Here is a 13,710-nt window from a genome sequence, read left to right on the forward strand (position 1 = left end):
TCGCTCTGCTCAGGACACCCCTCGCCGTGCCGCAGCTCCCCTCATGCACAGGGGGAGAACGCGCTTGTCCCGCGCCTGTCCCGCGCCGGCCCCGAGCCCTGGGGCCGCAGCGGCGGGGCCGCGCCCGCCTCAGGGGGCCGGGCCCCTCTCAGGGAGCCGGGCCCGCCTCAGGGGGCCGGGCCCGCCTCAGGGGGCCGCGCCCGCCTCAGGGGGCCGGGCCCGCCTCAGGGGGCCGCGCCCGCCTCAGGGGGCCGCGCCCGCCTCAGGGGGCCGCGCCCGCGGCGGGCGGCGGGCGCGGGAAGCGGAAGCGGCGCGGGCGGGGCGGGGCGGGGCTCCGCGGGACGCGGAGCGGCGCTGGCGGCATGGCGGCCCGTGCGGGCCCCGCCTGGCGCCGCGGCCGGCCCGGCCCGGCCCCGGCCCGCAGGCGGCTGAAGCCGCTGCGGACGGTGGTGGCGTGGAGGGGCCGGGCGGAGTGGGACCAGGTGATGGTGGGGCTGTACTGCGGGGACAGCCGGCTGCAGCAGGATGCGCTGGACCGCGTCTCGGCGTGGAAGAGCCGGTAGGGGCCGCGGGCGGGGAGCGCGATGCGGCTCTGGGGGCCGCCCCTCTGTCCCTGCAGCGGCCGCTCTGTGCCCTCGGCCCCGGCTCGCGGTCCGGGCCGCGGGGCCGCCGAGGGCCGGGCGCGGTGCCCGGCCGAGCAGCTCCGCGGCCGGGCGGTGCGGGCGGGCCGGCCCCGTCTTGTAGGGGAGGGTCGGGGCACGTCGCTTATGCCGAGAGCACCGTGGCCCTGTGGGAGCAGGGGAGGCAGAAACGCTGCATGCCCGCAACTTCACGGGCTGATTTCTCGAGGCAGTGACCATATCCCAGGCCCCTAAATTGCCTCTGCTGCATCCTTACGCAAGACCCGCCTGGGTAAAGCGTCTTGTCTATGTGCTTGGCGTATCAGTTAATATTCATTTAACATGTGCTTAGGAGTAACCCTGTAACCACTCTGTTCCAATAGAAGCCTTCTGGAAAGAGCCTTTGATGCTGTCTCAGCTTACCATTTCTTAGGGTTATGTACCACAGAGCAGAGAATGTAGGGGGAAAGTTGCCCTTTTTATTTGTGTATTTGTGTGAGCCTGCTCACCTGGTTTTCCTTTGCCTCTAGGTATGGCCCAAAAATGCCTCTTGCAGTGGACTGCACAGCAGAACTGATTCGCTGTAAGGTCCTCGATTCTTCTGGCAGATTGAAGTCGCATGAGCTCATCCTCTCTTATGGGCTGGCTCTTGTAAGGTAGGGGCTCTCAAGGCCCTTGTGCTTTGAGAAAGACAGACCTAGATAGATGTTATTATTCCACTGTCTGAGTTGACTTTGCATCTCTGGAACCACAGGATTGTATAGTACATGGGAGTTTGTCTCTGGAGTTCCAAGTTTCTCTGCAGCTCTTGATAGTAATTTATTTTTTTCTGTAACCTGCATGCAGATTTGTCAACTTGATCACAGAAAGGAAACAGAAGATGGTCAGCATTCCTCTGAGACAATTAGCGAGAGAGGTAACTATTTAATAAGAGTTGCTTGATAATTTGCATGTTCATAAAAGCAGTGAGTGAATGAAATTGTGTGGTAATTCTTTTGTAACCAAAATAACAGATATAGATGCTTGTTTATTCCAGTGGCAAAGCTTTAAACAGGTTTATTGCAACTGGATCTAAAACTTTGCTCTTTGAAGTCACAATAAGTGTAACAAAGGCTGATGATCATTAAAGGTTTTTGAATCACATGTGATCAAAAGTCTTGATTTACATGTGTGTAGTCCCACTTGACACACTGTCATGTTTTGCTTTCTTGGCAACTGAGATAGGAAAAAGTGCTTAATGTGGTTTGTAAATCCTAGTATTTGACAAGCAAGGCTTTACGAAAAACCACTCACATTTGCAGGTATTTTCATCTCATGTCTCTTTCTTCAGGTGAGCTTTCCCACTTATGTGTGGAGGAGGAAAGGTTCAAGCTGTAATTGTAGTAGCAGGACCAACCTGAGTCCTTTTACTGCCAGCTGCACTGAACATCATACCTGGGACTGAACAAGTTTTGACAGTGAAGGACAGACAATATTTGAGACTTTTCTCTATATGTTTGGACCCCTTTGTGAGAATGATGAATTGATTTTTTTTTTCCCAGAGTTTTTGAGAAAAGTTCTGCTTCTCACTTTTTTAAACTGATCAAGCTTGAAAGCAAAAGTCTTGCGTAGTTAAAGGTAGTTGTCCTCAGGAAAGTTGCAAAAAATTGCATGCAAGTTACAGTGTAAATTTGCATGCAATTGCATGCAGATTTACACTGTAATTTGCACGCAAATGTTATGTATGATATTATTTGTATATTTTATATATAGTTAATTTGCATAAATTGCATGCAATACAAGTGTTATGTATGATATTATTTGTGTATTTGATATATAGTTATCCAGAATGTCTCACCCATTTATATATAGTTTAACTGCTTCTCAGTTACATTAAATTACATGTAACACCTCGGTCTAAAAAGAAATCTCTTGTTGCATGTAACACTGAAGGATTTGAACTGTAAAATGCAAGTTTGTATGGATCCTAGGCTACAGGAGGAGTGGCTTCACACAGCTGGGGGATCTTGGCCCACTCTTGAAGTGGGAAGCAGCGGAACTAGAGCGCAGGAGTGGCCAGGAAGGGCTGTTCCCACCTGGTAGAAGCTCTCTGCAGCAGTGCAGGGCTGCCTGCAGGTGTGGGCTGATGCAGTGGCAGCAGAGGGCTCAGGTGTTGGCTGTTGTTTCAGGTGGACATCCCCGTGTGGGTGGTGGATCTCCGTCACGAGCTGACGCATGGGAAGCTGCCGCGGTTGGCCCTGTGCCGCAAGGGTGAGTGCCACCAGCAGCTGCCATGGGAGGGGTGGCCCCAGGCAGGCTTGGGATGGCAATGCCAGAGCTGCAGGTCCTGAGGGGAGCACCCCTGCCTCCATTTTGGGGTGCTGCAGCGCAGGCAGGGAGAGTTGTGGTATCAGACACTGAGAGGATTTGCCACTGCCGTGTCAGGATAGCTGAGCTGAGTCCAGGTGGTTCCTCACAGGGTGAATGTTCAGAGGCTTTCTCCTGTCCCTGAAAAAATTACTCGAAACAACAACAGCTGGTTGAGACAGTTTGGTGCTTTTGCTTTTTTACAGCACAGGAAGTTTGTCCTGGGGAAATAGGCACAAGCTTTTCCTGATGGTTTAATGATACCTAAGACACTTTAAAAAATCCCATCTAAGGAGAAATATGGATACTGCAAGCCTGAGTGAATGACCAGCTCATAGCATTTGAAGAGACACCTGGAAATTTGGGGTTAAGGCTTGAGAATCCAGTCAAATAATCTTCAGCATGGTCCTTAGATTGAATTGGGGAAATGCTGATAAAAGTAAAGGCATTTTCTTTCCATTCTATTTAATGTATGCATAGTGTAGTCCCTGCACAAAAAAAAAAAAGTATATTATTGTTGAAGATGCTGTGTTGACCATGGTGATACTAAAGTACTGACTCATTTTCTCATCAGAATGCCACTGCAGGGACCTAGTTGCTGCTTAAATTTGACCTAGCTTGAGCAAGGTGCAGTGCCATAACAGTGTCCAATCATTTTTTCCCCCCAAAAAAAATGATGGGTAGTTGCAATGCTGGTGATACTGCATTTGGGGTTTTTTGTCTTTCCTGTTTTTTTTTTCTGGAGGTTAGTTTTGGTTTGGATTTTGGGTGTTTTGCATGTTTGTTTGAGTATTTTCAGGGTTCATAACTGGTTAATAGCATTTAGTTTCATAATAGAAGTTAGCAATATGCCACCTATTATTTTTTGCCATAACAAATCCTCACTGAGAAGATGCTTTCTGTTCTTTATTAGGTTGTGATGTTGTGCTGGACTGGCTACGAAAGATGTATTGGAGCCGTCAGCTGGGCAATAACTTGTGTGAAGAAGATGAGGATGAGGAAGAAGAGCAGGAAGAGATGGAAGCAAATGCAGATTTGGACGGCGATGCGTGGGAGATTCAAACCCCGCAGCATGAGGCCTGTCAGAAACACAAGGAATTCCATGGTAGGTGTTCCTAGAACAACAGCAGATATAAGGATTGGATATGCTAAAGAAAGCAGTTTAAATATACCTTCAGCTCAGGTTTTGGGATTCTTCTTTGGTCTTGGTGGATTTCTGATGTTGACTGACTGGTTTGGTAGTTTTTCTCCAAATTTTTGCACTTTGTGAATAACTGTAGTGCTACTGCAATTGATGCAAAATGCAAGTATAAGGAATACAAATATAAGAATATAAACTGCATATGGGAACAATTTCTTCCTACACTAATCTAGAAATATGTTTTTGAGCTGTCTGGGTTTAGCCAACTTACCTGTCTTTGGCTACGTTAGTGATAAAATACGGAAATCATGGTTCAACCCCACTTGAGAAAATTCATGTTGCTGGAAAAGTCTGGCAGTTTTGGCAGCCTTCAGTGTGTTGTGTCTGAACAGAATTGCTGGCTTCATTTGACTGATGCCTTCCTCGAGTGTAAATTTAGCAAAATTAAGCATCTTCTTTAGATACAAAATTCCCTTACATAGTTTATCTTCTGCTTAAATAATATATTTATGTTTATTTCTAGAAAAAGTCAGAGATGTTCTGATATCTTACAAGAATGAGCAATTACGGGTAAGTGCACTCAGGTAATCAGTACTTCCATTAATTCTCTTTTATTTCTTGGGCAATATGTTTTTTCTTCCTTGTTGCCTTAGTTCCTCGCTCAGGTCTGTCTGCTAGTGTTGTCATACATGGCTTGCCATAGGAAAGCTTCACTACAGAGAACAAGAATTTGAGCTGTGACAGTTCCTGATGTGGGCACTTTGTTCAGGTGTATAAGGGAGATCCGTGCTTATTGGAGATTCCAAGAAAGGGGAACATTTGTCAACTTTTTGAGGTGCTGGTGTTGAAGTACACATGGCATGTGCATCTTCTTGTCACAGCAATAATGTGTTTGTCATGGGAATATATTTTCTGTTAATGCTTGAATTTTTCCTTCAAACAGGTTATGCAGGCTATGCCGTCTGTTTCAAAGTCTCGAGAATTGTGGTCTGATTCCTCTTCAGAATTGGACTGGATTTTGGCTCAGATCAAAGACCTGATGCAGGAAAATAGGTATGTCTCTGATAAAGAGCTGAGGTGAGAGGTATGGTGCTGAACTGGGCTGTTGACCTATTATATTGCCTTTTCATAGTGTCCTGTAGCATGGATAAAGCAATTAGTGGATTTCCTCAACATCTTTTAGGACTGAGTTGTTGATGTGTGCTAATGAGCAAGGGTCCTTGTGCCAGATGGTCTCCAGAGTGTTGTGCCAGACTTAGTGGTGCTGGCCTCAAGGCATGCAACATCTTCAGTTGTCTTCAAAAGCTCCCAGGATTGAGCTCTTCAAAAGCTCAACCCTGTAGAGATTTTGATTTCACAGTAACCTTTGGAATTCTTCAAAACTGCAGGGCATTACTTGGCATTTTCTATATTTTTTATCTTTCTATTATTACAGAGCCTTGGGGACCTAGTGTGTTGAGACTTCCTTATTACCATATAAATTTGTATGGAGATCTTGACCTGCTTTGAGAAATCTAGCTGGTGTAACTGCAGAGGGGAGAGTGTATCATGTTACAGATAAGAGCTGTAACTCCTGATGTTTGGAATATAAATATATATGCCATACAAGAACAGCATTATCAGGTTTCTCGCTCAAACAAAGAATTCTCCATTCCCTCCTCACAGTTCCAGGTGTTTGGCAGTCAGACTTGTTTCAGAACTGGTGCAGGTGGTGTTTTGATACATAAAGGAATAAGTGGCAGTAATAAGTCTCTCTGCTCTAGGGCAACAGTGGCTGAAGCTCTTCTCAGTGATGGCTTTCTCATCCCAAAGATGGATTGTCTGAAGATGCTAAATATCAAATATGAAGGTGAGTGTTTTATGCATCACCCAAGCAGAAAATGCATAGCTAGTGTTATGACCAAGTCTGTTATTTTTTGCTCATTATATTGAAATCTCTAATTGGCTGCATATTTTTGTATATCTGGGTCCTTAAACATCTTTTGCCCTGTTCTCTAGAACCCCTTATGGCCATGCTTAGCTACTGTTTTTGCATAAATCTTTTGGGATGGAAAGATAGCTCTTCAGCACTGAATAGTCTAGCCAAAACATCTTTGAAAGCTTACATCTCTACCCTTTTCTGCAATAGTTGCTGATTTCAGGAGCCCACACTAGTTTCTCTTCTACACTGAAGATTTGAAGCAAATCAAAATGGATGGGGTTTTTTAAGCCTCATTCACCAGCTGCATCTTAGTTCCAAGCTGCTGCCTGTATGTGTGCAGTTGCATTTATTGTTTGCAAGAGAACTAGGCATCTAGAGGGAATGAAAATAAATTCCCTATTTCACAGTGGAAGAACTTTCTAAGAAAGATTCTCAAATTTCCGTGACTACATAACTGTAGAAAAATTTAAAAGCTTTTTGATTTTATATTGCTTTGCTCAATGAACCTTCTCTTTGCAGTATATTTTTTAGATAGAGTAGCTCTTAATTGCGTGTGAAATAAGCTGAAACTGGAAAGGGATTAACAAAACAGATCTTCCTGTGTTAATAATTTCCTTGTGTTAATTATCAAATTGCTACTTATTTTACTTGCTTAGCATAAGAAAAATAATAGTTTCAGGTTCAGTGAGGACCTCAGGAAATATCCTGGAATCAGTGATCTGAGAACAAACCTCTTCAGTTTGGAGTGAGTGTCACACCTGTATTTCATAAAAAAATTACGGAACACCAATTTCTGGCTTCTCTGATTAGTTTTTTTCCTTCTTATTGCAGCAAATAAAGAGGTATGGCAATTCAAAATTCCCCCAGCATTTTACTGCTTTTGGCAGCCTTTGCTGTCAGGCCTCCTTTCACGAAGTTTTACACAGATCCTAATGGAGAAAATGTTTATAGAGCTGAAGGAATGTTCTGACTCTTCAGAGCTCCGGCCTCAGTTCTTGATCAGCTGGATTACTGAGTTGCTGACTGGCATTGCCAAAGTAAATGCTGGTGAGTGTGTCTGAATTTCTGTGTTTCAAAAAGCATAAGAGTTTCTTGTAAAACTATACTAGTAAAGTGGTGGGACCTTTATGTATAAAATGCAGTAGCCTAATTAGTACATTTTGTCGTGTGAACATAAAGCTTTTACTGTTGCATTTCTTAGACTTTTCACCTGCACCTTGTGCATGTCAAGTATTTCTTTGCAAAAAACTGAAATTGTTACTGATAAGTCTGCTGCAGCCTCCTCAAGATAGGAAAAGCAAATCTCTCCCAGGAGAGATCAAGCCATTGAGTGCCAATTTCTGCAGACATCAAAACTTGTAGGAAATAACGTCCTTAGATGCTCTCTGCTACTGTTACGTGTGGTGTGGTATGAGATCCCTGTTCTGAGTTCTTTTCTCCCTTAACAAAAGCCTGCCTTTATAAGATACTAAATGGTGGTGCTGTCTTTTATTGTCCTATCACAGAATTTTTATGCCTTCTAAACTTACACAGAAATAATAAGTAATATTTTGTTTTCAGTTCCTGACTCTTTAGAACTGTTAAAATTGGCAGACTATGTTTCATTCCAGAGATGGGCACTGAAGAGCCTTAATTATTCAGAGTGTCACAGGTTTTTATACTGTGATATTGTGCAGCTTTGCAGAGGTTTCCACCCCTTAATTTTGATGCCTCACCTGGTCTGGCTCCAGAGATTTTACTCTGGTTTGCACAAAGGTTTTGGCAGTATTTCAGGCAGTCATAGGTTAAGATTTGGTGCTTTCAGTCAGTGCTGAACATATCTATGATGTGCCTAGATCCCTGAATGCTGCTGGTTCCCAGCTGTTAAATCTACTGTTTGCAGAGCTGTCTGGAATGTACTGGGTCCCAGATGCAGTACACTGCATTTATTTGGGATACTACTGTTCAAACATACCTTGTGGCTTTCCTGTCTGTTGTGACATGCACAGGACCCGCTTGGGAATGTCTGCACTGCTTTGTGGTCAGGTCTGGTGGAGCTACCTGAGCTGTCCATGTGTTGTCAAGTCCTTTATAACAACCTTGATGCATTTGGTTGGCACATCTGGTCGTGCACTTGGGTTAAAATGACAGCTTATTTGAGGCTGGGTTCCAATAAAAATGCAGAGGGATGAAGGATATATTTTTGATGAGTTTTGAGCACCGTGTTGTTTTCATTATCTTCTTTGAAGGGAAGAAAAAACAACAGTGTAACAAGCAGGCATCTGTGAAGGAGCTGTTCCTCCATAAAGTTCCTTTGGAGTGGCTAAGACTGACTGACAGTTGCTTGCAAGCTCCTTGCTGGGCAACCCCACATCTTCTTCAGCTGTAAGTTTGATGCTGTGACCTAGAAAAGGAACAGCAAACAGTTCTCTGCAACAGCTTTGGTTCCCTAGCGATATGCTGAGCTATAGCTGTATTCCCTTGCCTTTCTTTGCATCTTGTAGAAATTGTAACAGGTGCATATAAAGCCACACTTGCTGCTATCACCTCCCCATTGATTACACACAAAGAGAAGGAAAAGAATTTTAAAGGATTGCACCTTTCAAATGAAAGCAGAGGTTATCTGGGGAGGTATTTAAAGAAGCAACCTGTTCAGAAGCAAAGTGACTTGGCAGAGATGTGACCTTATTCAGGTGATAGGAGCTGTGATAAATTCCTAACTTCTGTACATGAAAACAGTAAAGCACTAATTCAGTTAGAAGTATCCCAAGTCCTTAATTTTAATCACAAAGACAGAGTATTCCAGCATCCACCGACCAGGGAATAATCAGATTTTGCCTGTTAGATTAGTTATGTGAGCCAGCTGTCCTGGAGAAAACAAACACTTAAAAGCAAAAAATATTCCAGATGAAGATTTATCAACTCTTTTAAAACTTTTCCATTGCTCTTTTTCCTCTCTAGGATCCTCACAATCATGAGACCTCGCTTGCCACGTTCTTCTCGGAAGAACCTTCTGTATCTTGCTTCCATTTACACAGAAGGAGGTGCCCCTCTGTCCAGTCCAGGTCTCTCTTCAGATGGCAGTGAACAGCCAATTTATACTCTCGAGAGCTTACAGTGGAGAGCCAGGCAAGAAAATCAGGTTAAAAATCAAGGGCAGACTGTAGAGATACAAGAAGATGTGCCAGAGAGAGACAATGGTGTAGAGGAAGTGGAAGAGGAGGAAGAAGAGATGGTGACTGAAGCAAATCCTTTGGAAGGACTTGCTCATTCTGATACCATGCTTGCCATTGCTGAGAAAAGGGCAGCACTGCAAGGGTCTGCCTGGCAGATCACTGCAGGTAAAAAGTGACTCTAAGACAGTCTTCATCCCTGACAAATGTTAATTGAAATGCAAATACATCTCAGTCCTTTGGAGCTGGCCACAATTAAATTGTGCTTCAAAGTCATCTAAATGCCAAATGACTGAAAAATATGGCTTCTCCAGTGTTTTATGTTTAGGAGTCATTTCACTTAAGCTCGTAAAATACAGTGTGTGTTTTCCAGGAACATGCTATTACTGTCTTATTTATTTTTTTATTAGACTTTTCCAAACTGTTCAAAATTTCAGTGTATGCAGCTGATGGGGCAGTATATATGCCAGCTGAGAATGGTGTAGAAAATATGGATGTTGAACTTCTTGTTTGTCAGATTTGAAGGGTCTGACTTGGGGGTATTTGAAAGCACAGTTTGTCTGTGAACCTAAGTTCATGCTCTGGGAAAATGGTTGTTATGACATGGTAGCAGACAAAACAAAGGAGCAAGACAGGGTTTTAGAAAGAATATACAATATATCTAGTGTTTGTTAGCTTTGTTACAGTAGCTGTACTTTCTCATTGTGGTTGGAGGTCTCTAGCTAAGAATTTTGGATGAGTCATGGAGGGACTCAGACACAGGAGGAAGAAGTTGGTGGCGAGGAGTTGGAGTCAAAATAATATTTAAAAGAAAAAAAAATATTAGCCACTAGAAGACTGAACTCTTGTACTTCATTCACTGAGAAATTTTCTCAAGTAAAAAAAGAAAAAAAGAGACATCTTAGGTATATGCTGATGTGAACAGCTTGTTAGAACTGGATGTTTGAGAACAGAAGCAAATTTGTCCTCTGCTTCTGTGCCACTTGTGTAGATCACTTGCTGAATGGCCGAGTTGCAGGGGGCAGGATTTGTGGACTTGGGGAGGGTGATCTTGTGTTCCAAAAATCTCTCTGGGAAACTCAGACTTTTTGGTTTTGTACTGTTTTTATCTAGACGAAGTACGATGGAAAGACTTTCCTCTTGGGAAACTCCCAGGTCAGACAGATGACCCTGATGTTCTCATGTTGGATAATTATTCTATGATGTCCCTACTTGATCAGCCAGTGAGGGATGAGTGGAAGCCTCTCAATACAAAGTGAGTAATGATGTGGGTGGGACTTTGCCCCTGAACCATGAAATGCATTTCTCTCTCTGTGCCTTTTACTATGCCATGTGAAAAATTAGGGCTGAGAGTTCCTTTTAACTTCCCTTTAAATAGTTTGACCCAAATATCTACTATTGTCTCTAAACCTAACCCTAATGGTATCCTTTGAGGATGCCATCTAATATTGGTATCTTCACTCCTCCTGCTCTTTTTTACAAGAAACCATTCCAAGGATTATGAAATACTGCTGTTTAGCAGGTATCAACACAGTCCCAGAAGGCTTGAAAATTCAAGTTTCTGTTAGCTGGGGCTTTGATCTTCAATATGTTGGCAGTGCCCAGTGACCTTTTAGAGCTGTAACTAGTAATTTAGAGCTGCACATCTGACCTCAGTAAACAGAGATTGTCCTGGAAATAACAGGGGCATTCTATAAAGTCAGATCACCTTTGTTACTAAATGAAGCTCATTGGAGATGCTTTAATAGAGTCATTATTTCACACACTCGACTCATAGGAACTTGAGTGCTGTAAGCTGTCAAATCACTTCCATCACATACATATAAACCCATCTCCTATTATTTTAATCCAAGAAATGCTTCAGAATATAATTGAATTGTAGTTGTTTTCCCTAACACTCAATTGGACAACCTTCTAAATCACTGATTCTTTTCTGTGGTTGGTGGGCCCAATCTAGTAGCAATGTGAAGAACTGAGACTCATGCAGCCTGGGGTATTTCACTGAGAAGAAATCTTGCACATGTTCATATTTTCACACATTGAGAATTGTGTTCAGATCCCAAGCTTCCAGTTTCAAATCTGAGAAGAGAAAGACTTTCATTTTTCTCCATCCTCTTGTCATTCTCCCTGGCATCGAATTATTGACCTTCCCATATCGGTAACATTCTGTTCCTTTAGAGGAAGGTGCCCTAGACTGCATTTTGAAATATGATTTAGTCATTGAGAGCTGATAGTATATTAATTGCAGGCTAAAGAGCTACAAGCCAGATTTGTAAATTCCAGGCTGTTTTTTGAACAGTGTAATGTGTCAAGCAACTCGTATTACTAGAAAACAATGAGAAGACATACCAGCCCAAAAGTAACATGTGTTTCTGTATCTCTTTGTGTGGGGAAAGAGGCAGTTTGTTCCACTCAGATTACAGCCTGGCAGGATGCCAAGGAGAAAAAAAAAATATTCGAAAGAAACATGAGGAAAACCTGTTTCTACCACAAATAGAAATGAGCAGAACCCAATTTATTCCTGTAGCTGTGCCTGGAAACAATCCAGGTTTTATCAGGAGTGCTACAATGGCAGCTTGTTCATTATTATTCCCCTTGCATGGCAACTTCTCCATTTGCCAAAGGACTTGTGGTATTAGGAAGGTCGTCTAACTTCCCCAAGGCAGAAGGAAGAAGATTTTCTTGACTGCTTGCATTTTCTTCTGTGCAGAGACCTTGTCCTTTGTCTTGTGGATTTTTTGCTTCCCCTAATCAAAGGTGTTTATATGGCCTGTTCCAGAAGGGATGTTTGCTATTTACTTTTTTGGTATTGCCCTCCTAAGTTCTCTGTCTGCAGAGAGCTGTTCTACCAGGCTCATGAAAGGAGGTACTAAAGGATGGTATGAGATATTATGAAAACCTGTTGTTTTACTTGGAAAATATCAGTAAGGTGCTTGGAAAAAGCATCTGCAGCATAGGCAATGGGACACCCCCTTTCTAAAAGCAATGTCCTTCTTTATTTTTCTGCAGTTCCTTCCTCCCAAAAGATTGTGTCTGATTTTTGGCGGGTTTTCTGGTGCATGCTTGCACATGTGTATTGTCAGAGTTCATGTTTAGTGTTTCTGAGGCAATCTCTGAAGCTTTGAATAGCTGCTGTCATCCTTAGGCAGATGTTTTAGGATTTTTGATAAGCATATATGCTTTTTATTGGCTTCCGACAGCAGAAGCAAATTTGGCAAATAATGACCATTTGGAGAGTTTTCTGAGGGTGGAGTTGCTGACATGCTGTTACTTTAGGGGTTGCATCCTTGAATGTCTCTGTAAGTCCCACGATTCTAAGGCCATAGAAATGGGTAGTAATGCAAGATTTGTACCTTGTGAGAGACTGTTCTCATGTCAGTTGCTTGCTGTGTTAGCCTTTCACCTGAGCTTGTGTTCCTAGCTGCAAATGACAGATGAAGGTTCAGAAGAGAATTGTTATCTGGTTATTTCTGCAGTCATTTTTCCCTCAGAACTGTTAGTATCTGGTCACCTTTCTTTTGGTTTGTGCCTTGTGCCTTTCACATTTCAGGACTATTGCCTCTCTTGAACAAACTGATTAAAAACAAAGAACAGTTCAGCAGATAAATGTTTCAGAGCTAAAAATGAGAAATGTTTTGGAAATAAAGTGCTATCAAAATTTCTCTGGTGATGTGAGCTTCCAAAGCAGCCCACTGCTAATGTGCTTTATTCTCTTCCTCACAGCTCTGCAGAATTGAATATCCCCATGACAGGAGGATTGTTATGGACCCAGAATGACTTCCACAAAATAAAAAGTGGCCTTCAACTTTTCTGAGACAGCAGCAGAGTGCTCTGTGACTTTTAGTACTGTACAAGTTAAGTGGCATGGAAGATGTGGTAATGATGGTGGGAAAACAGTCACTCCAGGAGAAGTTGTTGTTGCTGTGATTTATTGATTTTTACCATGTAAAATCGGTGTTTTATAAAGGTCTTGTGTTTTTAGTTGTATGTACAGTAACAATTGTGTTGCTTAACCAGTTGAAGTTTGCCAAATACAGTTAAGAGTACTTTGGAATCCTTCCATGTTCCTTAACTTTTTCATAAATAAATACAACTGACTGAAGGCAAACCTTGTTCCTGGATGCTGTTTCTCAGTTTTCATTCTGGAAAGTGTCCTCTGGCCCTCATTAGTGAGACTGTTGATGCATTCTTATTTCATTGATGCTGATACTGTCCTGGAGGAGTGGCTGTGCCAGGAAAAGATTGTGCTACAGTTTTCACCTGTCTACGATTTCACATGAAGCTTCAGGGATCAATCCTAGCAAGAGCATGGCTGAATGCACTGTGATACATAAATACCTTTGAAATGTTTTTGTCACGATGTTTTTTCAAGTGATAGTCTCGAAGCCACTACTGTCTCTTTTTGATTGAAGTGTTTTGCTTCGTGTTACTTCTGTTCATGATTTTGCTGATATTCATAACCAGTACTATGGTGTTTGCTGAGAGCTGGTGTGCTTACTGCAGAAAAGGACTGAACAAGTACCTTGCTGC

General features: G+C 42.9%; 1 protein-coding gene across 1 annotated transcript; it reads left to right on the forward strand.

Annotated features, from left to right (window-relative positions):
• Positions 1-331: 331 nt before the first annotated feature.
• On the forward strand, positions 332-13,288 carry LAS1L (LAS1 like ribosome biogenesis factor). Its single transcript, XM_021548448.3, has 13 exons — positions 332-559; positions 1,151-1,276; positions 1,467-1,536; positions 2,789-2,870; positions 3,880-4,071; positions 4,631-4,677; positions 5,051-5,160; positions 5,871-5,956; positions 6,860-7,075; positions 8,257-8,392; positions 8,969-9,348; positions 10,294-10,435; positions 12,904-13,288. Exons 1-13 carry the CDS (start codon positions 363-365, stop codon positions 12,992-12,994), a joined length of 1,875 nt encoding a protein of 624 aa, XP_021404123.2. The 5' UTR covers positions 332-362; the 3' UTR covers positions 12,995-13,288.
• The last annotated feature ends 422 nt before the right edge of the window (positions 13,289-13,710 follow it).

Source organism: Lonchura striata, chromosome 4A (genome assembly GCF_050655825.1).
Source record: "Lonchura striata isolate lonStrDom1 chromosome 4A, ASM5065582v1, whole genome shotgun sequence".
Taxonomy (NCBI): domain Eukaryota; kingdom Metazoa; phylum Chordata; class Aves; order Passeriformes; family Estrildidae; genus Lonchura; species Lonchura striata.